At 39.9% G+C, this 27,776-nt stretch overlaps 1 protein-coding gene across 1 annotated transcript in view; it reads right to left on the reverse strand.

Moving 5' to 3' along the window:
* The window catches only part of LOC307111153 (phospholipid-transporting ATPase FetA-like), a gene marked incomplete at its 5' end in the record, with an annotated part of 62,366 nt that overhangs the window by 7,161 nt on the left and 27,429 nt on the right, over positions 1-27,776 (reverse strand). Inside the window, 15 exons of the mRNA XM_079790829.1 lie at positions 470-617; positions 1,000-1,105; positions 2,285-2,396; positions 3,708-3,872; positions 7,867-7,982; positions 8,595-8,783; positions 11,205-11,370; positions 13,634-13,677; positions 15,502-15,710; positions 18,136-18,332; positions 20,184-20,272; positions 22,285-22,443; positions 23,575-23,657; positions 24,678-24,748; positions 25,065-25,137. Coding sequence (XP_079646955.1) covers positions 470-617; positions 1,000-1,105; positions 2,285-2,396; positions 3,708-3,872; positions 7,867-7,982; positions 8,595-8,783; positions 11,205-11,370; positions 13,634-13,677; positions 15,502-15,710; positions 18,136-18,332; positions 20,184-20,272; positions 22,285-22,443; positions 23,575-23,657; positions 24,678-24,748; positions 25,065-25,137 — 1,927 coding nt within the window. The remainder of the gene's footprint in view (positions 1-469; positions 618-999; positions 1,106-2,284; positions 2,397-3,707; positions 3,873-7,866; positions 7,983-8,594; positions 8,784-11,204; positions 11,371-13,633; positions 13,678-15,501; positions 15,711-18,135; positions 18,333-20,183; positions 20,273-22,284; positions 22,444-23,574; positions 23,658-24,677; positions 24,749-25,064; positions 25,138-27,776) is intronic.

The following is a 27,776-nucleotide window of genomic DNA, read 5'->3' on the forward strand; positions in this document are numbered from 1 at the left end:
AGGCCCCTCCCCGCCCCTCCCCCCCATACTCTCCTGTACTACAGAGAGAAATCAGGCATAGCTGTTCCCAAGGTGCTCTATCCCAAGGATCCTAGGCATCCTCACATCTGACCCAGCCTCCAGCAGGAAACCAGTCAGGGTCTCTCACTGGGTCTAATCAGTTGACTGGGCTATAAAGCCAAATTTCCTTTTGGAGGACCTGGTTCTGCTCACTTACCCCCTTCCCCTAAGTGACAGGCCACATCAGTAGTAAAGAATTTGGATAAGGAAGGAATGTACTCTTGGCTCCCCCCACCCCTCAATATTCCAGCCTAGAGAAGGCTTGGGAAAGGTGTTTGTCAGGCAAGGGCACCTGAAAGGAGGGGGAATGGGGTGACTCATGGGTCTTGAAATTTCCCTGAAGTGGGCTGGACCTAGCAGAAAAGTTCCTTGGAGGAAGAGAACAGAGCTGTAGTTCTGTGTTGCCCACCAGACTGTAGCCATTGATGATCAAGCCATAGTTGCCATTGGGCTCCTCCTCAGGTATCCTGACAGGCTTTTTGGGCTTCGTGGCGAGGTACCTGTTTATTGGGTCTGATTCCTGTAGAGACTCAGGTTTCATCTTGTATAATGCTGACCTGAAAACCAAGAGGAGTGGTCAGTGTCTGACCTGAAGCCCCAGAACTTAGGAAGGAAAATGTGCCCCAGAGTGAAAGTGGGCAAGATGGACATAGAGCCTCTGAAAAGCACCAGCCAGGATGTCCGACTTGAGACCTGCCACTGCCTTAGGTCCCTGACCATTCACACACCACACTTCACCTCCCCACCCTACCCCCACACTCCAACCTCTTGAACCCTAATGCTTATTCACAAAATTCTCTCAAATATTGTAGGCTTTTTGTTTTACCCCTCCTCCATTTCTCTTCTGTTCCTCTGGTAGTGTGGGGGTCTCACTAGGTGAAGAGGTGGGTGGGAACTCTTGTGTGCAGGGATAGGCTGTGGCCGCTCTCTCATCGATACCTGAGTTCTTTCTCAACAGTCTCATTATCCTTGCCTTCCACGAAAAGCAGCCCATCCATTTCATCCTCAAAGATGTTAGAGGCATAGGCAATGTTCACAGCAGTCTCTGCAGGGAATGGGGAACACAGGTCACACTTTCACTGGAACAGGGTGTTTTCACAGTATATAGTTACACGGACACTAACAGTAGGCTACCGAGCCCGTCTGTCCACATTTGCCATGGATGCAAAGTGCATTTTTCACAAGTCAGTGGAGACCATATTCAAACATGGTCAGACAGAAGACTGTCTACTTGGTAGAGACTTGTGAGTTATTTCTTGATAACTAGAATTATTCTGGCTTAGCCTTCTCTACAAAGCCTTCCTGTTTCTTAAAGCAATTTCAGTTTGTATCCACTTCTGCAGGCAATCAGGATGTATTTCCTTGAATAGAACTATGCACATTTCTATGCTGGATTTTATGAGAGACTGAGATGTTTAGGCTGTAGTCTTTCCTTTACATCAAGAAATCTGAAATTCAGAATAAATTCATACTAAGGAAAAAAAAAAAGTCCTGAACCTTGGCTGAAAGTGGTATTAATAGTCAGAGGAGAGTTGCAATTGTCAGAAAAACTTTCTTGGAGAAAGGCTTTGAGGATGAATAAGACTTGTCTAGGGGAAGAAAAACATTTCAAATGGGGAAACAACTCAAACAGAGGCTCTACAGGAGAAATTTGTTTTGGGACATATTGGAGGTAATGGTTGCATTAGGATGGAGATAAGGATGTGTAGGCAATAGGTTATCAAGGTCTGCAGGGCCAGACAGTAGAGTCCACCTACCATGTAGAGTCACTGTAGGGACGTGAGCAGCGGAGTAACATAAAAGCAGAATGTTTTAGGTTGTTTGTAGGTTATACTAAAATGAATAAGGGCTAGAAACAGAGAGAAGTGTCAGCCAGCAGGGGGACAAAGGCCGAACTAGGGTGGTGACATAGCCAAGAGGATTTTCAGAGGAACTGATGAGACATGGTGAGAGAATGAATCTTTGGGACAACAGAGAGGGTATAGTCAAAGACAACTCTAGAATTTTTAGGTTGTGAGCTCCTCGATGACAGACATCTGTATCCTCTGCCTAATACAGTAACTAGCATAAAGTATGTAGTTAGCAAATTGTATGTAAGACTGGAATTGTCCTAATGGACTTGACCTGGGTTATAAGGTATTTTTCAAATAAATGAATAAGAAAAGGAAGAAGTGGCTAAGGTGGATAGGGAACATGATTGGTCAGATGAGGTACTCCCCTTTACCTTGCTTATCTCCAGTTAAAACCCAGATTTTAATTTTGGCTTTGTTCAGCGTTTTGATTGTCTGAGGTACTTCATCTTGCAGCTTATCTTCTATGGCTGTGGCCCCTAAGAGCTTCGAACAGAGATAGCAACAAGTGAGGAAAAAGGAGAGTCACAGCATTTAGTGCTACCCAACAATTCAACGGGCACTTCAGCATCCTCTGTAGAAAGCTGGCCCTGTCCTGGCATGAGGAACCCAATAATATAAAACTCAGCACACTCTACCTCTCAACAGATGGAGCTTTTCAACCACACACTGAAATCAAATTTGGAAACAGACTATTAGGGACCAGAGAGGGAAAAGACTTGCTCAAGTCATACATGATGCTGTGTGCCACTTCTAAACCATTTGTTTCTCAACATACTTTCACTTCTCTCTGGATTCACAGCATGCTTCCTGCCTTTGGTCTCCAAAAGCTGTGGGTTCCAGATAAAGGACCCCCTACATCCCATTCCAGTTTTTATTTCAACCCTACAAGAGCTTGGGTGGACCTCTTTTGTTTGTACCTACTACAGCCCTCTAAGGTTTTTAAGGCCTTTACCCATGAAAAGGGAAAGAGCTAGATTAAAAGCTTCTGGTCCTCAAATGCTTCTCTGTCTCATGTCCTTTAAGTCTCTCCTTACTTGCGCTGTTCCAGCCACCCTAGCTGTCTTGCTGTTCATTTAACAAGATAAGCCTGCTCCTGTTTCAGGGTCTTTGTTCTTGCCATTTCTTCTGTCAAATTAATCCCAAAGAGACCTGCTTGGCTTGCCTGGCACACAGGAGGAATTTAATAAATATGCCAAATGAATGAGAGAATATTTTTGTCTTAAGTCTTCCATCAATTAGTTCTGGACTATATAATCTGTGCTTTATTCAGATCCTGATTTCTCCCAGATGACTTAGCTTCTGTGAGCAAATTTGGGATAAGAAACATTGCCAGAGTCTTACTTGGTTTGGCTCAATGGATAGAGTGTAGGCCTGCGGACTGAAGGGTCCCGGGTTCGATTCTGGTTAAGGGCACGTACCTTGGTTGCAGGCTCCTGACCCTGGCAACCAATCGATGTGGCTCTTTCACATCAGTGTTTCTCTCTGTCTCTCTCTCTCTCCCTTCCACTCTCTCTAAAAATCAATGGAAAAAATATCCTTGGGTGAGGATTAAAAAAGAAAAAAAAAAGAAAAGAAACATTGCCAGAAAGATGAAATTTATAACTAGTGCATTTTTCATTATTTATGGATTTCAAAGATCCAGGATATTCTGAATTAGCTTGGATTCAGTATCCAGTATCCAGAGAGAGCCTGAAGCTATTGCTTTGCTGGCAGCCACTCTCAGAGCCCTTGGTCAGTTGGCTGACCACCATCCCCCATCGTGCCCGTGTCTGTCCCTGGCTTCTTCCCACTAACCGTCAAGTCTTTTTCGATCTCTTCATAGACACTTGATATTTTACTTTCCCGGTCCTCCAAAGACAAGGAGACTTCACTGTGTTTCCTGTACCAGGCATGGAAGAACGACTTGTCCAGTTCTCGATAGGCCACCATGAGGGTGCGAAGGCCTTCACTGGCAAATTCCTGGAAGACATGTATGTGCACTGAGTGGACCTGGGCTGGGCTGGGGCTAAGTCCAGGGAGCGGCAACTGACTCCACAGGCCCCGTCTATCTGCAAAATAGGGTTTAATAGTTAGTACCATGGGCAAGTACCTACCCTAACCAGAAAGCAACTGCTGAGCTTTCTCAGCAAAATGTCTTTAAGGATTGAGCCAGCAGAGTTGGGGGCAAAGTTTGAGAGTACTGACAGAAGGTTTTAGCTTCCATCTGTAATTAGTTAATTTGCAGTGCGACCATAGGAGAAACCAAGTCTTCTAGATTTATTTCCTGTAAAATTCAGCCCCTACAGAGAAGTTAATGATGTCTACAATATGAAAATGAAGGGAGTAAAAAGAAAAAAGTTCTTATAAAAAAAAGTTGTTATAAAAAGGTATTTCTATTTTTGACAAGCATACATTCATTTTATTTTCCTGTCTCTGACTTCCTTCATTAAGCATTCAATGAACATCTCAAATAGCACACATATTACATATTTGTCTACAGCTGGTTGACTCAGCAGTGTTAGTGAGGCCACTGCTGAAATGCTTTCTGGGTGAGCTAGCATCTTTTTACTCCGTGGCCACTGAGATATATCCTAACCATAGCTGGCTGTCTTGCAGAAGTATAGTCCTGGTCACAAGGAGGGCTGGGTGAGAATGTGGGTGGTTTAGGGTAGAACTCAACTGAGGGTGGGTCAGAAGCAGATTTTGTATACTGAGAATTGCACATGAATAACAATTCTACATGATCACTGTTATAGTGAGCTTCAAAACAATTCACTTTTGCATTATAAGAACAAAGAGAAATAGAATTTATCATCTTGATATTTTGCTCTTAGTTCCCTGTGTAACTCCCAGTGCTTGATGTTAGCTGTCAGGTAAAATTAACATAAGGCAGTATATGTAAGGAATGCCATTTAAAAAATCTCTGTACTGTTGGCAGGTGAAGCTATGAAACAGAAGGCTGAGAGAAGATCTTAGAAACTTCTTAAGAAGAAAAAAATATGGCAGAAACTGATTTCGCATAGGATACTGATAACAGGAGTTGGCAAGCTTAACAATACACTGACAAGTTATTTTTTAAAAATATATATTTTTTATTGATTTCAGAGAAAAATGGAGGGAGGGAGGGAGGGAGGGAGAGAGAGAAAGAGAGAGAGAGAGAGACAGAGAGAGAGAGAGAGAGAGAGAGAGAGAGAGAGAGAGAGAGAGAGAGAGAGAGGAATATCAATGATGAGAAAGAATCATTGATCAGCTGCCTCCTGCACACCCCCCACCGGGGATCAAGCCCACAACCTGGGCATGTGCCCTTGACTGGAATCAAACCCAGCTTGGCCATCCCACACAGCCAGACGCCACCAGGAAGCACAGAAATGCCAAAGCCCCAATGGAACGGGTTGCGAAACAGACCCCAGTTCTCATACTGGAGCAGAAACAAGAAAACAGTGGCACCGGTTGGACCTCAGCTGGGACTGTGCCTGCGGGCCTGTCTGCAGGGTTCCTGCACCCTGGCCGTGGCCCAGTGGCCGAGGAAGCTCTGCAAGCCTTGATTCCGGAGTTATGGATCTTAGCAAGTAGGCAGGCGCACAAAGGTGGAGTCGGAAATAGCAAGGTTAGACTGTGTGAGTGTGTGCATTTATACACATATATGCCCATTTCCCCCAGTCTTTTTCTGAGCTGTTTGAGCGCATGCTCTACACATGACAGGATGCCTGGATACTCCCCTGTGTATTTACCAAAAGCAGACACTCCTACATAACAATTCTCCACCCAACCACGTGAGGAAATCTCCATTCAAATGGTATTAAGGTTCAATCCACAGACCCCATTTAAATTTTGACAACTGTGTCAACAATGTTCCTCATTCCCCCACCCCCAGGATCCCATCCACATAGGATGGGTCCTCTGTCATTCCTGTCCCTGACAGTTTTTCAGTTTTAATTAAAAATCATAGACTTTTGCCAAAACCGATTTGGCTCAGTGGATAGAGCGTTGGCCTGCGTACTGAAGGGTCCCAGGTTCGATTCCGGTCAAGGGCATGTACCTTTGTTGCGGGCACGTCCCCAGTGGGGGGTGTGCAGGAGGCAGCTGATCGATGTTTCTCTCTCATCGATGTTTCTAACTCTCTATCCCTCTCTCTTCCTCTCTGTAAAATATCAATAAAATATATTTTTAAAAAAATCATAGACTTTTGCCCTAAAATAAATAAATAAATAAATAAATAAATAAATAAATAAATAAATAAATACAGACAGACCCACTGGCGCTCTGAGTTAGGAGCCAGAGGTCCCGGATTGCAAGAGGGATATCCGACTGCCAGTTTAGGCCCAATCCCACAGGGCCTAAACTGGCAGTCGGACATCCCCTGAGAGATCCCAGATTGGAGAGGGTGCAGGCCGGGCTGAGGGACCCTCCCCCGCCCTGCATGAATTTCATGCACCGGGCCACTAGTCTTATATAAATAAAATCATACAACATGTGGCCTTTTGTGACTGGCTTCTTGCACAATGCTTTCAAGGTTCATTCACATTGTAGCATGTATGAGTATGTCATCCCCCCCCCTTTTTTTTTTAAATCCTCATCTGAGGACATATATATTGATTTTAGAGGGAGATGAAGGGAGAGAGAGAGAAACAATGTGAGAGAAACATCAATTGGTTGCCTCCTGTACGTACCCTGACCAGGGATCAAACCTGCAACTTTTCAGTGTATGGAACAATGCTCCAACCAACTGAGAGTCACAATCGCCAGGGTGCTGTCATTTCTTTTTGTGCCTGAATAATTCATTGTATGAATACACCACATTTTGTTTATCCATTCATCCATTGATGGGCATTTGGGTTGTTTCTACTTTTTTGCTATTGTGAATAATGCTGCTATGAACATTTGTGTATAAGTTTCTATGTGGATGCATATTTTTATTTCTCTTGGAAATATGCCTAGCAGGGAATTGCTGAGTCATATAATAACTCAACACCTAATATTATCAAGAACTGCCAGACTGTTTTCCAAAATGGCTCCATTATTTTATATTCCCATAAGCAATGTATGAAGGTTAAAATTTCTCTACGTCCTTGTCAATACTTACTATTGTCTGGTCATCTTTGTTATTTTAGCTACCCCAGTGATGTAAAGTAGTATCTTATGGTTTTGATTTGTATTTTTTTGATGGCTAATGACACTAAATATCTTTCATGTGCTTATTGGCCATTTGTTCAGACTTCTGACTATGTGTTAAATATAGAGTCAAGCCAAAATGGCCCAAATAGCATGTTCTCTAATATATTTCCTCTTTAAATATTTTTTTCTGATCTACCTCTTCCTCATCCCATTCCATGTCCTATACCCCCAACCCTCTATATATCCAGGTATAAGGATAGCTCCCCTGGCAGGAGAGAAGAGAGCAGCGAAAGCCCCCAGAGAATATGGATTTAGCTTTCCTTCCCAGTGCCAGCACACTGGAGCCACTCTCTGATATATCTCAAATCCAAGAGGTTGGATATGGAGTGGGGTAGGTAGAGGGGAGGTAGATTCTAATTCTGTAGTCAACAGAGGATGGTATAAAACAGTCCCCAAACAGCTCAGGCCTGGTGATTTCTGCTCCGTGCCCTAAAAACAATCTAATCTCATCATGGCTGGTGGGATGGGGCCTCCCATACCAGCAGACCTATTCTGAAGCAAATTCTAGGTCTGACGATGAGACCTCCAAAGCCAGGAATTAGAACTATTCTGATTGTGGTAAGTGGTCCCACCGACATAATCCTTGTTATGCTCCTGAGATCCTGTGCCATCCAACTCCTTGACAATGTGGTCAGTGATAATCCCACAGATTGAGGTAGTTTTTATTCTTCCATCAATTAAAGAGACACAGACACCAATATACACCCATATAGAAACACGACAGAGGGACACATGTGGACACATATCCAGGTACACAGAACCACCCTCAGCTTCCCTCCCCTACAACCTACACACTTACATCTAAATGTTCCATGGTCACATCTTTGAGGGCTGTACAGGATGGAAGAAGCAGCTGACAAAGGATGGTGTCTGCTCCCTTGCAGAACAACATTATCCGATCTTCAGGTGTCCTCACTAAGAATAAGCAAACCAAGCAAAGTAACCATATAGGCCCACTGTTAGAAGAACTTGTCTGGGCCACTAAGGGATAGCAGGTAAGTGATGTGGTGAAGGCTGGTGAGAATGAGAGAGCACTTTATGAAATCAGTTCTTCCATGGGTTAAATATCACCTATGGAAGACTGATGCAGATCCACATTTAGCTTCTCAAGTCTGAGTTCCATACTAAGGCTCACACCTAGTAAGTACCAAGGATGAAGAATGACCCAAACTAATTGAGCAAAAGATAGTATAAATTTCCCCTATATTTCTGCCCCCATCTCTTACTCCAGGTTAAGTCTTTATAGATTTATTCTCTGTTTTTATCTTAGCTTTAAGGGTTTTTACAAGGCACTACTCAGGAACACTAAAGAAGGGCCCCTACATATGGTAGCAAGCCCCCTTTGTGTTTAAATATAAAGATACGTAACAGAGAAAGTGGAAATGGCTGTGCGTTAGTATTTGAAGCATGGTACCTGTGAGAAGGCATGTGAGTGGGAGAAAACATGTATGTGTAAAGAGAAAGTCAATGTGTAAAAGTATATGAAAGACAAATAAGGAGAGAGGACCTACTGGGAGGGGCACCTACCAATAACAGACATCCTCTTGCGCACATTGCTGAAGTCCAAAATAGCCAGCAGATGGTAGACTTTGGTTTTTCCCATTTCAACTACCGTGATTGTCTCAGGCGAACGGGAACGCAACACAAAGCCAAAGTTCCTGGCAGCAGTAACCAAGGCACCTTCATCTGGGGACTGAGCCTGGTATACCAGCTCCCCTGGCAGGAGAGAAGAGAGCAGCGAAAGCCCACAGAGAGGTGCAACTGAAGTCCACCCAGAAGTGACACTGTCTTCCAAATGGTTTACATAAAGATGGTGCCCAAGAGGGGACATTTTTCTTTAAAAATTCCTCATAGTTTGGCCCTAAACGGCCAGGTTGTATAGAACAAGTCAAATTGTTTTCTTTCCAATATTTTCAACTCATTTCACAGACCTGAGTTAGTATTACAGAGGTACATGGTACATGCAACATATACAGATGAACAAAGACATAGGTAGTTATTTTCCACCTTTAGTGGATAAAGATGGCTTAGGGGGCTTGTTAAAAATGCAAGTTCCTTGGCCTACCCAAACTTACTAATCCAGACTCACAAAATCTCAGAGGAGGGCCCAAGAAAAAGAATTTTCAACACATCTCCTGTGTGAGTTTCATTCAGATGGTCCTGCATAAAGTGCTCCTGTATGAAACCGGCCAAACTTTATTTAAATAAATACTGCTAAATGGTAATAACATTGATGGTTTAATAAACAATTTAAAAATATATATGAATGAGTATTGTCATCTTTGAAATTCTAATCTTGACAAGCTAAATGACTTACCGTATTTTCCGGCGTATAAGACGACTTTTTAACCCAGGGAAATCTTCTATACACCCAGTCGTCTTATATGCTGGAAAATATGGTACTTTGTCCAATCAGTCTTTCAATCTGATATTACTCAAGACATTTCTTGAGTTCCTCTTTTAGTTTCTCTTTCACTACAACCTGAGATATATTTTGGATTATTTATCTTCTGAAGGACAACTTAATTTTTAAAAATAGTTATTAAGCCCTGACCGGTTTGGCTCAGTGGATAGAGCGTCGGCCTGCGGACTCAAGGGTGCCAGGTTCAATTCCGGTCAAGGGCATGTATCTTGGTTGCGGACACATCCCCAGTAAGGAGTGTGCAGGAGGCAGCTGATCGATGTTTCTCTTTCATCGATGTTTCTAACTCTCTATCCCTCTCCCTTCCTCTCTGTAAAAAAATCAATAAAATATATATTTTTAAAAAAACAAAAAACAGTTATTAATAATCAGAGTCTTATACTTGTGAATGAGGTAGGTGGGGAGTATAATTTTAGGTCAGCCATAAGGTATATCTATGGGACAATAAGACTATTTTCTACTGTATTTCTTTGTCATTCAAGGTATAGTAAACAAAGTCCAAATATGCTCCAAGCAATAGCAGCTTTTGGAATGTGAGGCCTGGAGAGGCGGGGTGGGAGCTCATGGGGTCAGGAGACGTGAAATTTGGCTTCCTATCTCATCTCTGCCATTCTTATGGGATTTTAGGAAAGTCCTTTAATTTCTTTTAGCTTCAGTTTCCTTGAAAACTGGGTTCATTTTTCATTTTTTGCTTACCTCAGAGGGCCGTTGTAAAGATTGTAGGAGATAATATAAATGAAAACAATTTATAAAACTGTAAAGTAATCAAGTAGAAGTATTATATAAAGAGTGTATTAACTTTAAAGGATGTGATTTATTCAGTTGCTTAAGTTCTTTTTTGTTAAGAAAAAAAGTCTTCTTAATTTAAATTGGTCATTTCTCATTGTTTCTAAAAAAGGTTTGGATAAATTCCTGGAAAATATAGTTATACAGGGTGAAGCAAAAGTAGGTTTATAGTTGTTTGTATAGAAAATAATACAATAATAAATGATAATACAATAATAAACTATGTTTCACATATCCACATCTACTGTTGCCCCACCCTGTATTTCATTACTAAAGAAACTAGGATATGTGGGGATTCCTTTAAATTATGAAGTAACAAAAGGACAATTCTATTCACCTTTCAGGAAGTCTTGTCAGAGACAGTGGGAGTGATCTTGGGGACAATTCAGATGGACTCTATGACAGAATATCACATAGTCTCAACATTAGAAGCTCCCTAAATAGCAACAAGTCTGACCCCTATCCAATGATTGAATCTTCTTTAAGACCAAGAGATTGTTTTCTACTTGACTATCTCCAGTGACTAAGAGCTCACTACTTATCTTGACTATCCATTCCATTGCTAGGTAACACTTCCTATTAGAAAGTTCTTTCTTAGCCCTGGCTGGTATTGCTTAGTGGTCAGAGCATTGGTCTGTGCACTGGACGGTCATGGGTTCAATCCCTGGCCCCGGTCGGGGTGCATGTAGATGGCAATTAATTGATGTGTCTCTCTCACCTCTCTCTCTCTCCCCCGCCCCCACTTCCCTCCCACTCATATAAAAGCAATGGAAAAAATATCTTCAGGTGAGGATTAAAAATAATAATAATAAACATTAAAAAAGAAAGTTCTTTCTTAGACTAAGAAAGGTAACGAACCACCCCCACCTCCAGCCAGCCTGGACTCTATGACATATTCTCAGTTCGTGAGGCCTCGGGCCCCTTCTCACCTTCCACTTTCTCCTCTGCCATGACAGTGTGACACAATGCGAGTGAGCGAAAAAACAAGTGCACCCAAGGATCTCGCTTTTTTACTGCATCCACCAATGTCTTGTCATAAAATGCAAACTTAGGATCAGCCAGTTTGTTGTAGCTGAAGTTGACCTTTTCTGTTTTCTGGAACACATAAGCCAGAACAAACTTCTCAGCAGCAGCTTGACACTTTGTAAAAGGTCAATTTGGGAGCAATTTCTGTAATGTGATAAGAACTCTTAGGAAGATGGGAAGAGAAAAGCAAGAGAACTGGTTTCTAAGGCCTTTTTAGCTCTGACCTAGACCACCCATTCATTTGGGCCAGAAAAGATTCATCCCACAGGAGACAAGCTGAGCACTGCTTGGCAGACCCTTCTTACTCCCTTTCTCCCCCAGCTACCACGAATGATCAATGGCCAGCTTCAGTCTCTATTCTTCCAAGTCCCAAAATCCATGATAATCAAACCTGAGGACAGGAGGGGGTAACTGCGCCCTATTAGTAAATGGTATCTGGAAAAAGTGTTGTCTGTAGCTGTCCTCTGCCTGATTTGGGGAGCTGGGAATAGAACTGAGTTCTGATATCACTATGGTATCAGGTCAGTGATATCACTGTGTTACATTATTCTGATTTAACTCCACAAGGAGGCTAGAGGAGAATACTGCAAGATACAGGCAAGGCTGCATTGCAAGGACTCTTCAGTACATGCCACTTGTTCCAGATTTCACTTTAAACCATTTTACTTGACCTGCCAGCATATCTGACTCCTTTCTGCTTCTAATCCGCATGGTCCTTGACTTTGCCTCAGTCTTTGGACTTAATATTAATTACCATTTTCCTGGCTATGACCTTGGCTCCTATAGATAGACATGCCTCTCATTCTCCATTTCAGCTAGGCTGCTGGTAGCCACCTTGGGTAAACATCTTTTTCTTTTTCTTTTTTTTTTTTCTGGTTTAATTTGCCTCTGAGGCTCTTTCATCCCCCGGAGTGTGATATTAACAGATTTCTCTAGTGCATACTAGAACTCTCAAGGATATTTCTCCAGTTCTTTATAGTTGTGGTACTACTTGGGCTGGGATCCAATATGTCAAATATAGACACAGTTGTCCTGCTGATGCTCTGCTGGGGTAAGGGGAGTTTGTAGTGAGCTATATGGGCTTTTTTCTATATCCCATATAGAAAGAGTTTTGTCATTGCAGTAAGGAAGTATAGTCAGGTCCAATGCCAAGCCCTAGACCTGGTCAACTACAGTTATAACTCTGGGAAGTTTGTGGGTTCAGTAATTTAAGATAAATCATAATATAGCATCCCCTGAGGCTTTTCTAGAATTGGGTTCTTGTACTGGCACATTCTTTAAAATTAGAAGCTGGTGTGTGAGGAGAGATAAACTGAAGAGGGAGGCATGAGGCTGATCTGCATTAATATGTGAACAGGCAGTTCACAAAATAACTTTAAATGGGCAATAAAGTGATCGGGAAGGAAAATAAACATAAAAATAGTTCAACCTGATTAGTAATCAAAGAAAGGTAAATTAAATGAGATATCATTTTTCATCAATTAAATTTCTAAATATTAAAACACTTTTAATAGCCAGTATTGACAAAGGTAGGGGAAAAATGAATTTTCATATATTATATTTTGATGTCATCTATCTGAAGGGCAATATTAAATGCAATAAAAATGTGGCTACCCTTTGATCAACCAATTTCACTTCTAAGACTTTATTCCAAGGACATATTTATCAGAAGAGGAGACAAAAATGTGTGTATTGGGTGCTTACCACAATGCTATTTATAATAGCAAAACAAAAGGGAACAAAAATAGGTCTTGGTTAAATGAAGGTATATCAATACAATTGGATACAACGCTCATTCAAAATGACGATGACATGGAAAGAGGACCACAATATAGTGTTAAGTGAATAGAAAGAGGCTGAAAATAGCCTGTATGCTATGATTCTTTTCTCCTTCCCTCCCTTTCTCTCTTTCTTCTTATCTATCTATCTATCTATCTATCAATCTATCATATTTAGGTTTATATGTATGTGTATATATACATAGGAAAAGCATATGTTACATTGGTTACCTAAACAGGATTAAATGATTTTAACTTTCTTCTTCAGAGATTTCTGTATTGTTTGAATTTTTTTTAAGTGAGCGCAGATTTTTTTTTAACAGAAACAACCCCCCCCCCCCGCACCAATAAAGCCATTTTCATTTTAAAACACAAACCCAAATCTCCTCAAATAAACATAGGTCATTTATATAATGCCTTCTGATATGATGGGGCCAATAAAAGCTTTAATATTTCAGGGACTAAGGGCCTCCCAACTTGTGTTAAGATGCCACCGTGTACCAAGGCCTCCCTCAGCTCCCATATGCATTTCACAGGGAACTGTAATCACTCACCTCAGAGACTTCCACCCTCTGTCCATACATGTCATAGACAGTACCTGTTAGCAAGTAAAAAGAGCAGAGACTTGACAAGGGTTTTAAAGAAAAGTTTAACTTTTTTGTAGTAAAATATATATAACATAAAATATGCCATTTTAAACACTTCTAGTGTACAATTCAGTGGCATAAATTACATTCATAATGCTGTGCAACTATCACCATTATATATCCAAAACTTTTTCAGCATCCTACACAGAATCTCCCCATTCTTCCCTATTCCCAGACCTTGGTAACTTCTAATGTATTTTCTATACATTTGCCTATTCTATAGATTCCAAAGAATCATACAATATTTTCTTTTGTGTCTGGCTTATTTCATTTAGCATAATGTTTTAAAGAACATCCATGTTGTAGCATGTGTCAGAACTTCATTACCTTTTTTTAATCATTGACTTTACTTTTTATGACTAACATTCCATTGTATGGATATACCACAATTTGTTTTCCATTTATCTGTTGATGCACACAGGAGTTGTTTCTACTATTGGGCTATTATGCATAGTACTGCAATGAACACTAACATATATCTATCTGCTTGAATTCTGTTGTCAACTTTTTGGAGTATATACCTAGGAATGAAGTGACCGGGTTACATGGTAATTTAAAGGAGGGTTTTTAAAAGCTTTTTTTCTTTTGATTCTATTATCCTAGACTTGCAGTCAAGCTGCCTGGAAGCCACTCAGGCCACCTAGTCCTCAGTGCTACAGTAAGCTTCCTTCCTCAAGCCCACGGTAAGAAGAAGGTATCTGCTTGGGTCCCAACTCTTTTCCCTTAAGTGAGAGTGAGGGGAGGCTGGAGGTTAGTCACTGGATCTATGAGAGACTTCATACCTCAGGAAGCTCTCCAATCAGAAAAGTTACCTAGGAGAGATCTGAAAATAGAGCTAGAATGTTTAGGATCTAGGTCAGTCGATAGTACAGACAGAATGGGGGTGGGAGGCATTCTGAGGCCAAGCACAGAAACACCTATGATCCTTTTCAACCTTATCTAGTATATGGTATGGTCTTACAATAAGCCAGAGAATAAGATCCTCACCCAAATCAATTCATCCAAAAATAAACCTTGTTTGACAGGGGTAATAGGAAATATTAGAGTGCTAGCTTTCTTTTAAAAGAAAAAATTTTAATTATTTTTTAGTTGAGGAGAAATTCATGTAACACACAAATAATCATTTCAAAGTGTACAATTCAGGGGCATTTAGTGCATTCACAATATTGTGTACCTACCACATCTCTCTAGTTTCTAAGTTTTTTCATCATTCCAGAAGACATCCCACAGGCTCTAGCTTTTTAGGTGTGATTGCCTATCTCTGCTAGTTAGTGCACTGGGCATGAATGTTCACACACATGAGGCCTTAATACTATCACAAAAACAAGCTTATGATTAAGGTATGAAATAAACGAGGAATGGGGCATGGAAGATACTGAGCAAACTCTGACTACACTTTGAAGGCTTCTCTCAAGACTGTTTATTGGCCCGAGGGAGAATCCGAAATTAGTAGCTACAGTAATATGCTGGTTTCTCTATCTGATTTAATATGAGAGTGAACTGACATTCCAAGACATCAGAAATTCCTTGGGACAGAGATTAAGTTTGTATATCTTGATATTTCCAAGGTCTAACATGATAGTTTGCATCTATAAGGTACTAATTAAATACTTTTGAATAGAACTGAATGGGCTAAGTGATCTTTACATTTTATCTAGTGAATAGAGAAGGCTATGAGAATAAGAGGCAAATGTGAATTTAGATCTTGATTATTCTTGAAAACAATCTGCAAAGTAGTTCTCCAGGACTCAGGAAAAGCAAGAAGACATGCATACCATATAGTGTCCCATGGATAGAACACTTGTTGAAAACCATGATGTTCTTAGTCAGGGTCCCTGTTTTGTCTGAGAACAGGTATTTGACCTGGCCGAGCTCCTCATTAAGAGTGGTGGTACAAGCCTGTGCTGGTGTGTTCTTTGGCGCATAAAACATCTTCTGATCCCAGTTGATATAGAAACTGTTGCCCAATCTTATTATCTCAACACTAAGGAGAAAGCAAGAAAAGAAGGGTCCTGGATCAGAGTAGGACAAACAAATACATTATCCTGGTTTCCTTACCAGTCCTGTGGTAGGCCATGGCCAACATCTGAAAATCATATCAGAGTATCTTCCTTGGGAACTTACAATCAATCTTGGATCACAGGACCCTTGCTACCAGCCAACCCATTGTAATTCTGATTTTGACCATTATCACACAAAGCATTACCATCTGGATCCAGAGATACCTGATTACTTTTGCTGGGGCATTTCCCTTTTCACTCTTTCTTCTTCCAAAACATACCTAGGAAAAGTCACAAATGTTGAACTTCTGCAGTAATGTAAGGCCTGCAAGAGCTAACTTATAAAAGGCTGCCCAGGCTTAATTAGATGATTATTGTTGCTGTCATGTAAATCCATTGTTGGGAGAGAGAGAAAGAAACTTGAAACACTCAGAGCTTTGTTGTTTCAGAAGAAGGGAAGGATCAATGAAAATCAGAAACAGCTTACAGGAGCTGAACCTCTGATAAATTTCCAGGCAGAAACAACCTAACTATAGGGTAGCTTCTCCCCCTATTGGCCTTCTTTTCATTTTATCTGACTTTTCCCTACTGCCTTTGTCACATTCAGAGGTAACAGAGAGGATATGAGAATAAAGAGAAAAATAACATGCCTTAAAGATTCTTTATGGTTAACATAAAGCATCTTCATTTTAAAACAGTGAAAACTATCAAGGTGCCTTCTTCCTATGATCATTCATACTTAATATGGGTTAGATTGCTTAATTAGCAGCCCTGTCTGAGGTGCATTTGAGCAACATGGATTTTTTTGTTTGTTTGTTTGAGGGAGGAGGTGCTCAGACCCACATTTTTTATTCTCTTCATTTGTTGTCACCCCCACTTCCTTCACCACACCAGCCACAATAGCAGCCACAATCTCTCTAAACAGAAACATTTAATCTCATTATTTCTTTCCTTAGAAAGATCTTTGCTGCTTTTAGGATAAAATCCAAACTCCTTGGCTTGACAATTAAGTCTTTCCTGGATCTGATCCTAAACTACCATCTAACATCTTAGTTTAGATTGTTCACTGTTCTATGACCAGATCAAGCTTTAAAAAAATCTCCCAAACTTTGTATATGCTGATATTTCTGCTGGCAATATTCTTTTCCTATTTTCTGCTTGGTGAATTTTATTCTTTTCTCAATTATGAATTTATTACCTTTTTCTGTAAACACCTAAGCCTTTCTAGGCAGAACTAATCCATTCCTTTTCAAGGCTCCCATAGCATTCACATATGTATTTCTATTACATAATTTTTTATATTGCACCATAATCATTTATTTAAGTATCTGTTTCCATGGCTATGCTGTAAGTTTATTTAAAGGGCTGCCTTGTAGTTAATGTTTCTTTCTCTAGCATCTAATACAGTGTGTGGCTCATAGTAAGTGCTCAACAAATATTTGTAATTTAACAAGATAATTTAATTATGTAGGATGCTTTTCAGGTTGGAATGCCACAGTGCAGGTTTTAGGAAATCTGGAAAGAAGGATGAGAAAATGTTTGAGAAGTGTGTATGTGAGAGGAAACGTTGAAAATAGAAAAAAGGAAATCAGAGTAAACACTTTTAACTATTTCAATTTTTGTCCACGGTACTAATGAAAAGGGGAGAGGAGACATCCTTCTTCTTCTCTCCTCCAACTTTTAGGAAGCAGAACGTAGGTCACAATTACACCTATCTACCATTTCTCACATTGTTTCTATGGGAAATGGATTCTGAGTTTTGAATGACTGATTTAAATGAATCAGTTATTCAAACTGCTAATGAATGTTTGGACTCTATCTCATTGATAAACTAGGGGCTGCCTGGTTTATGCTTTAGCATCACACAATTTGTGTGTATTTTTTTCTAGTTATCTCATGTGCTTGTATGTCTAATTCAGTCACTTACATTATAAGTTATTTGAGGGCAGGACAAATTTCTTTTTGTATAACCCACACAGTATCTAGCACAGTATGCTGGACATAGAAAACATTTATGCAATCTCTAGATGATTCTCAGAGTGTTTTGTACACCGGGCACTGTGGAAAGTAGTGGGTTAAAGAGCACACAGTCTGCCGAAACCGGTGTGGCTCAGTGGATAGAGCGTCGGCCTGCGGACTGAAGGGTCCCAGGTTCGATTCCGGTCAAGGGCATGTACCTTGGTTGCGGGCACATCCCCAGTGGGGGGTGTGCAAGAGGCAGCTGATCGATGTTTCTAACTCTCTATCCCTCTCTCTTCCTCTCTGTAAAAAATCAATAAAATATATTTAAAAAAAAATAAAGAGCACACAGTCTATGCTTTCTAAAAGTTCACACTGTAGTTGGGGAGTTCATCAGGGATTATGAGTCAGCTCCTCCACCTATAACCCAAAGTGATCGAAGAAGCCTACCTGACATAGAGTGAAATAGGCACCATCGTGTTGAGAATAATGAAGTAGGACCAGAATATGAGGATGGCAGACACAAACGATGAAGAGACATAGTTTTTCCATGGCAGAATATCCTGGAAGTAGTAGCCTCTCTTGCTCTCCCAAATGCTATGCCCAATTGCTAGGATAAAACACATGCAGCCTAAAAACAGGAAAATCTAGAAAACAAAAACAAAAACAAAAAGAATTAACATTTCATCCAAGGCATATGCTACTTCAGTTCTGCCCTTTGAAGCCTTATATCTCAACAAAGCTCCTCTCTCTTCTTGAAGGGTGGGGGAGCTTATGGGGAAAGTGCTGTAGGCGGTAGTACACAGGAGAAAGCCCAGCAGGAGCTATCCTTGGGGTTTTGAATGGATATGATATATTAAATAATATTTAATATTTAATTACTAAAATATATTAAATAATATTTAAGTGCCGGGAACTGTGCTAAGTACTTTACATATATTATTTTATTTAATATTTATAATACCCCTCTTTTAATAATAGACGAGGAACTTGATATTAAGAGTGGGAAACTATTTTGCCTAAAGTCATCTAGCAAACCTATCTAGGAGAGATAGGTTTGAACCAGTTCCAGAACCCAAACTCCTAATCACTCCATTATTGAAGTGAGATGCTGCTTTAACAAAAGTCTAAAATGTGGGGCACTGGCTTAACAGTTGGGGTTAGGTAGGTGGTAAGATACTGTTATAAAAGGCTTAAATATGACAATCACATTAATAAAGACTTTGGTAAAACGTGAAGACAGACCTGCTGAGCCTTATAGCTTCTAAGGGAGGTGGCTAGAAAGAATTAGAATATCAGTGTGTGTTGACTGCCTTTGACAAGGTATCAAAGAAAGAACTGAACTAGGAAAATAATTGTCCAATTTATAAGCAGAAATGAAAAAAAAAGAGGGAGAAATTTGTGTCATCAAAGGATTGAAAAAGCCTATTACTTTTAGAAAGTAAAGAGGAAGAGGTAAGATTATGATCTTAAACACACAAGTCCCAATAATTCTTTCTAATTGAATTTTGCCTGGAGGCAAAGTTGAGATTAAAGATGATACCTTCTTACCCAAGAGTATTGTTCCAGATAACAGCAATTTTCATGCCATTAAGTTGAGAGAGAAAGGCATGGAGGAGCATGGAAGCAAAGAAATACGATAAATTTGAGAACTATGTTTAGAAAAGAACTTTGGTGAGAGGAGATAACACCCCAGAACTCCTTTACAAGGCCAGCATTACCCTGATACCAAATCCAGACAAGGACACTACAAGAAAAGAAAGCTACAGGCCACTATTCTGATGAACATAGATGCAAAACTTCTCAACAAAGTAGTAACAAACCAAATTCAACAGCACATTAAAGAATCATATATCATGACCAAGTGGGAATTAGACATTACTGAAAGAAACTGAAGAAAATGCAAATATATGTAAAGATATCCCATGTTCATAGATTGGAAGTGTTAATATTGTTAAAATGTCCATACTACTCAAAGCTATCTATAGATTCAATGAAATCCCCATCAAGGTTATAATTTTTACAGAAATAGAAAACCAATTCTAAAATGTGTATGGAACCATGAAAGACTCAAAATAGCCAAGGCAATCTTGACAAAGAAAAACAGAGCATTACAACTTCCCACCCCCTGCCTTAGATTCATCTAAGTGTTTGAAAATCATCAGTTCAAGTAAGGGGTTCTATTAGCCATGTAAGATTTTATTAAAGTGGTCATGAGTAAGACTGGTTATGAGAAAATAAAAACACGTCTTAATTTCGAGGCCCTTGATCCATCTTAAATAAATCATGACTATCTTCCACAACAAAGGTATATACTAGAGAATTCCTTATCAATTGGCTCTGTTCTTTTCTGCTTCAGACTTTAGTATGTGGGGGTCCCAAATATTGCTTGAGACTTTCAAAGAACTAAATTCCAAGTTGGAAATACCAGCTACTCCCACGGCAGGAAGGGAAGTATGTCTATTCATAAAGAAATACAAAGAAAGTCTTTAACTTACCCAGAGCACAAGGACATTCATGAGATGGTCTATGTGTGTCCGTTTAAAAGAGGATTTTCCACTGTTCTGCATTAATTTGGTGTCTGGCCCTAATTGAAACAGGGAGACATCAGCTCTTAGAATTACTGAATATACCCAGAGGCTTGACATTGGGTTGGAATGTGCCTTTATGATCATCTAATCAAACCTCTTTTCAGTGCCAGGGAGAAAGCCCTGTGGTAAGGCTCATTGTTGGTGCAGTAACTCAAAGAATAGAAAATTTATATCTAAGAATAACTCCAAGTATTTCTGCAAAGTAATCTTTCACAGATAAGCTGAGTCAGAATAAAAGCCACAGCTTCTCTCTCAGTGCCACCTGGTTTATTTAGCTTAGAAAAGGGATTTTCTGATAAGGAGATTTTTATTTTTAGAAAACCCACCGTTGAACCAAGTTTTATTTAAAGTTTCTATTTGAGAAAGGGAGAAAGGAAAAGGCAATGATTTCTGAGTTGGAAGCTGGGGATCTGAGACTTCTTTGGAGCTGAGACAGAAAGTCCATATTTCTTCATGACAGGGCAGATAGTAAGCAGAAGTAAAAAGCTTTTAATGACCACAGGCACTAGAATTAGATATTACTGGATATTGGATATTACTAGAGAGATATGGTTGCAGAGAAAACGTAAGAGGTTTGGAAGAAAGTGTAAGTAGCAATTTCTCTGGCCTTTTACCATTTGATTATTAGTCTTATACTTATTCTAATAAAGGAATTTCATCAATGTTTACATAAGAGGGAGCGGAAACTTCCCTGGCATGTGGACAAACTTATGCAGTACATAAGCTATGCCATTCTTTCCTCTTAGGCATTCCTTGAAGGGCTGGAACTAATGAGAAGTTGGCTGAGAGACTGAAAGCTACAAAGGACAGTATCTTCCAAGGGTTCGTAGAAAGACCGCCCCTTCCCCAGGTTTCAAGAGGAGGGTGGAGATCACAGCAGAACTGACACATAAGGTAGCAGGAACAGCGATTCAGTTCTGCCCTGCATACCTTGAGAGGCTCTAGGTGGCATCAGTGCTCCTCTGTTCTGAACTCCCCAAAGTCCCCAGAGATTTTTCACTATCATGCAACCAAGAGTCAGAGGGAAATCTTAACTAGCTTTGTGCTGGTTGGCAACTTCACAGCTGTTGCTTTAAGGAAAAAACGTTTTGCTGAAAATGAGCTTTTTATGCATAGCAATATGTGTGGGTAGTTAAGTACAGTGAAAAAAGTAAGTCTATAAATCTTTTTTGAGTTTGGGACTAGGTAGCCTAGAAGCTGCCCCTTATAGGTCAAGAATCAATGAAGACAGTTCCACCAAGGCCTCCCTGGACTCTTAAGCTTCTCTCTAGGGCTTGGATCCCATTATTTTCCACAGAAGTGAGGCATCTAGGATCCCCAGTCTAGGAGTAAATTCTCTAGGAGGGGAGGTCTGAGTTGAGTAGAATTCACTGTAGTAAATTTTCCTTGATGCTACCTTCAGAATGCTATCTCACTATGGTTGTTGTCAGCAATGCCCACTGTCACCGAGGGCATAGAGTAGCACAGAAGGTTCCTCCATTTTCCTGAACCATATCATAACCCGAGAAAATCCTTCATTAAGTATAAGGGATTAGATCCTAAATGACATCTCAAGAGAGGCCACTGCTAATGATCCACATGTGCCTTTTCTTTGGCATGAACCCTTCACATTAGAGTTTACATTCTTCTCCATAGTGAGCACTGTGTTTATTCTCTCCTCAGGGGAGTAGTCCACATGTATACTCTCCCCTTTTACAAGTTCCCCCTTCATAGGCCAATTCTATGTGTACTTCTATATGTATTCCTTCTCTTGTGTCCAGTTATGATTTGGAACACAAAGCCTTCCTCTAACAAAGGAAGAGTTGATATGCGGGCAATTCATTGCTTGGGGAAAAAAGTTTTCTTTTTAAATCCATCCATCCATCCATCCATCCATCCATCCATCCATCCATCCATCCCATCCACCTCCCTTTCTATCTGTCTCAAAGCCATAGTGTTCTGATATATACCTGAGTACTACATCTACATCCAGCAGGCTGGGGTCTAACTGTGGCTCAGGGAGACGTACCAGTATAAATCACTAAGCCATAGCACCAATCTGTATTCCTGATGATGCATCCTCGGAGCAGCAGCCTATCAAGGTCCAGGAGGTAGTTTTTCCCCCTATAAGTTAGTACTCCTGTGAATCTGCCCAGCTTGTTATTGGGAGCATCACACCTCACTTCTCCTGAAAAAAAAAAAAAAAAAAAAGAGTAAGAGTGCTGGTTCTATAAATAAGCCTTTCCTAATAGGATAGAAGGAGGCTTAACATAAAAGAGGAAAGAATATCCCTCTTTCAAAATACATACACATCTTTTCCCTATCTTCTCCCCATTTCAGATGCTGCCCATTTCTCACCAGCTCCCTTTAGAAAGGCAGACAATGGTTTCTGGGCATCAGAGAAGAGTAATTCTGTTTGTGACATGGCTTATCCAGAGAGAGTCACAGATGAGAAAAACCCACATGGTAACTTATCACTATCAGTACCGCTAGATCATATGAGCTCTGAATCTGAAAAAAATTTAAAACTACTTAACTTAAAGCAAACCTAAAAAAAAAACACCACCACAAAATCAAACCTAGTATTTTCAAAATGAAAATAATTTGACTTGTTCCTGATTAGTAAAGCAAAATATGCCCTTTGTAAATATGTATATAATATTACAAGGAGAAAGGAGAAGTAAAATTCACCAATTGCCTAGAGATAAGTGCTATTAACCTTTTGAAGTACATCCTTCAACTTTTTTCTACACTTGTACTCATAAACATGTTTCAAAAAACAAGTTTATGCTATATATACTAAGCACAGTCTATTGTAATAATTTTCCATTTATGACTATCCTATTCCTATATAATAATAGGCTAATATGCAAATTGACCGAACTGCATAATGACCGGTTGCTATGATGTGCACTGACCACCAGGGGGCAGATGCTCAACGCAGGAGCTTCCCCATGGTGGTCAGTGCGCTCCCACAGGGGGAGCATTGCTCAGCTAGAAGCCGAGCTCATGGTTGGCGAGTGCATTGGTGGTGGTGGGAGCCTCTCCCGCCTCTGCCTCCATGGCAGTCAGACATCCCCCAAAAGCTCCTGGACTGCGAGAGGGTGCAGGCTGGACTAAGGGATGACCCCCTCCCCAGTGCATGAATTTCGTGCGCCAGGCCTCTAGTGTTACAAATATTTTTCCATGTCAATAAATACCAACTTGAATATTGTTTTTTAAAAAATTATATAGAATTCACTGTATGAATATAAATACTTTATTGAACCATTCCTATACTGACAAAAATTTGGGCGGGCAAACCTATATGCTAACTTACCATCGAAGGCAGAAAGCAGATTCAAGTCATTTTCCATTTCACTGGTAACATGGATGGCCTGCTTCACTTTCAGGTTGGTTTCACTAGAGTAAAACACACAGAACCAGCATACAGGACACATACACAACAGCAGTATAGGTCCAGTTTCTCCTACTTCTTCATGGAGTTTTAGAAAATAGATATTGCCAACAGAACTTGGGCTATAGGTTTGAGCTGTAAGAGTCACTCCTACTATTCTCTCTCAATGACAGTATTGAGGTGGAATGGCTCTACAAGGAAGCTATTTTTAGCACACCCTCTCCTCTCTCACGGCAACACACCACAATTCTTTTAAACAACCCATAAGATCTTGCTGAATAGATAGATGCTCTAGAGCAGCTGAAGAGACATCACAAAACAACGTGGAGGAGGCCCCTGCTCCCTTCAAGAATAAGGAGCATGCCCTGATAAAAACCTGCACACACCTTCAAGTAAACAAACTAATCACTTCATAAATATTTATAGAACTCATGAGGGGATCCCAATTAACCATTTGCTGATATAGGACTGCACAGAGACAGAAGCAAAAATAGAAGCCATATTTCAAAAATCTTGTGGTCACCAAGAGGAATAGTTGTGAGAATGCAGATCCATTCAAAACTTTATAGGGCAAGCTCTCTGAAGATGGTCTCTATCATCCTAAGACCTTAGCTTTTGTATGCTAATGAATTTCTACCTTAAATCCTTTATAGAACATGGTGTTTTATCAGTAAATAGTTACCTCCATACTGGCCCCAGAAACTTTGGAACTCTATTCTGAAAATTTAAAGTTCTGTTAACCTCTTTCCTGTCACTCAGCATTATTAAATACAGGCAGAGAATATGAAGTTTATTTGCCCAGATTCTGTGCCCAGTGAATGCTCAGTTAATGCTATCAAGAGCTTAGCCTTAGACTCGAGGTCCCAAGAGTCTGGCCTCCTATCTTCTTTTGGCTGGATATTTCTAGCCTCTTTAGTACTTCCACCTGAGAATACAATTCATTCTTGGCATCATGTTCTCCCTCAGTGAAAAATCCTCTAAGCTGCCTCAATCACCTTAATGGACCATTAGGAGGGAACACTTACCCATCCAGTTCTGCTGTTTCTATATATGTCATACTGTAGGGCTCACTGCTAGAGAGTAATAGTATATCAGCCTGTGGTCAGAAAAGTCAGAGAAAATAAGGAAAGCGGGAAGGCGGACTTTTAACATTCCAATGTGACAAGAGCAGTTACTTTCTTTGTCTAGGACCCATCACTGCTACCATATACTCTTCTCCCAGAACTAGTCTCACACTGTCTGTAGCTATGGTGAGAGGGGACAAGAACAAGCTTCTTATCACAGGAACTGTTGATCTCTGCATGCAAATTGAGGCAGATGAGAGTTCCTAAAAGCAGTGGCTGTACAAGTGCTAAAAGGGTTCCCTTATACACACTTAAGCCCAAAGAGAAAAAGCCCAAAGAGATACTCACTGTGACAGGCTGATTATTTTCTAATTTTATTATGTCTCCCACTTGGATATTCATCCATTTTTTCTTCTCCATCCTATAAGAAAATAACCCTTGAATACCTGCTTTGAGAATTCTCCCAAAGTTCGGTTTTGACAATCAAAGAAAAAAAAAAAAAAAGCAAAAAAAAAAAAAAGCTGAGATGAACTTAAGGCTCAGAGGACAACCAGTTTGTGATGCATCGCTACTACAATCAAGAATATGGCCCAATTTTTTCTTCAAATTCCAGGGTTATATTTCTTTAAATCTTACTCAAATCCAACTTTCTTTTAATCTTATACTATAAACATAATCACTATGTTGTTACAAAATCACTATTTATATATCCTTGAGCCTTTTTCCTTTGGTTTCAAGTATCATCTCTATGCAGATAAATCTCAATACGTTTATTTATTTTGTTCCTAATTTTCAAATCAGGGCAATAGTACTAAAGGGTAGTAGCTGTAAGCTTTGGAGAAAAACATCTGAGTGTTTTATTTTGTCTTGATTCAACATTCACTTTTGCCAGTTCTCTGGCATTCTGTCTGCCATGATTTTCACCAGTAGAACACAGCACTACAGAATTCGGGCTTCTCCTGTAGATAAAAGCTTGCATATATTACCTTTTAAATGTATGTTTTTAAAATAAAAATTTTAAATGTTATAATGTATAGTTATATTACATGTATATAATGTATATTTGTATTATGTATTGTTATATATGTTTTGTTATACAAGGAGCTGTCAAACTATTACTACTTTGTTCCTGGATATTATAACAACCATGTGTCCCAGATTCAGGAGAGGAGGAGATAGTTCTTCCCAATTTAAAATATTCGGTCCTATTGTGTCATAAGTACATTTTTAATTTCCAAGCATTTCATTCTAACTTTTGGTTTAGAAAATTTGGTCATATAGATAGGGAAGGCATTGCTTGGACTGCAGAGGAGATCACTTATGTTAAGTTCTCTGTTTTTTGTGAATGGTACCTCCTGGAGTTCCGTAACACTCTGGTACTTTTCCTAATACAAATACTTAGAAGTGCTAGATAAAATAAAGCCAACATTTTTTTTTTTTCAAAAGCAAGGCTATATTGAACACAAAGTGAGGAGCCAGGAAAAAAAACAGGATTGAAATTCAGAACAGAAGTATGTTCTGAAGTTGTTGTTGCCCTGAGTGGGGGAGGGGACTGCCAGTCAGTATTAATAATTAGTAACTTGAGTTTTACTTCAGACCTCCAAAGGGCCAAGAGATTAAGCCTTAGAATCTTGAGAGGCAGAGGGTTGGAACTAAGAACCCCTCATAAGCCAAGACTCTGGAAAGGGCAACACCATTAGAAAAAAAGTGGTCTAAAAAAAATCAACTCATTGGCAAGAAAGTTTGTCTATTTTACCCTGGAGGGTTGGGGCCAGGGAGTGGAGGACTCCCCTGAGAATTTGTAACCTCATGAAGCACGGGGGAAGGTGATACCCATGAGTTACTTGGCAAAAGCAAACAAAAAACCCCTCGGAGGGATACCACCTGAGCTCAGGCCACTTAGAATTCCCATAAAGAAAGTTCCACTAAGATGTGCTTTAACCAAAATTATTGAGAAATAAAAACAACAGAAATCACAACTTGCAAAACAGACAAACTTTTACAGTAGCCGCTCTGCTCAGACCCATGTGCTCTGAAGAAAGCTACTTCTGGAATATAGACTGTTTCAACAACCAGCCTCACTGACAATGTTCAATTACTCAGACACTCCCTGGGAGACTAAGTAAAGTCTGCTTGTGAACTCCCACCACAACACCACTCTGACAAATTCTTCAATTATCTCACAAAACCCAAGTGCTCAAATTACTTCATTTGATCAGAAACTCCCTAGCCCTGCAAATTTCTAAAACACTCACTTTTGTCTTTTCTTTTTATCTCTATTTATGTTCTTCTAAAATGTTCTTTTGACACTACTGCCTTTTTTGGTTGTACTTATGAAAGGCTTCAATAGATCAAAACACTTGAGGAAATAATCCACCTTGAGTAAGGATCAGCAACCACAATAAATAAAAGGATTAGATCTCCAAGAACTTCACACTATAGAATTACCTGATTAAAACGATAGTTACTGGATGTTCTATAAGGCCTACATGAAAAAAGACTGGACCTCAATCATGAACCTTCTGAGTTGTACTTCTTTGCAACCTGCTTCTGCACACACTGGTCAGTTTTCCTCTCATACAATCTCTATTTGTTGAATTCTTCCCCATCTCTTAAAGCCTAGCACAAACATCACCTCCCAAAAGTCTTCCTTAATTCCTTTAACCAGCTATGATTCCTCATTTTTATTAATTCTTATAATAATTTTTGTACCTCTTATGACAGTTTTCATATTTTGCTTTATATAGGAATTATTCCTGCCTCTCTTCATTCCTTCCATAAGTGAACTGCTCATATTTTGCAACACCCCACCCAATATAAACATTGACCTAACACTTGAGATAGCTATGACCAAACACCACAGCAGTGGGGTCAATGACAATACTTTCTTTAGATTGTTAACAAAAAGATGGTCTGGCCAAAGGCTACAGAAAGAATGGCCAATAAGGCATATTAGAATCCACTGAGGTTCTAAAGAGAGAGGTCTCCATGCTGACCACAGCACTAATAATAACCACTTGCACTTTAATACCATGTCACAATTTATTAATTGCTGTAATA

Source organism: Cnephaeus nilssonii (genome assembly GCF_951640355.1).
Source record: "Cnephaeus nilssonii genome assembly, chromosome: 14".
Lineage (NCBI taxonomy): Eukaryota > Metazoa > Chordata > Mammalia > Chiroptera > Vespertilionidae > Cnephaeus > Cnephaeus nilssonii.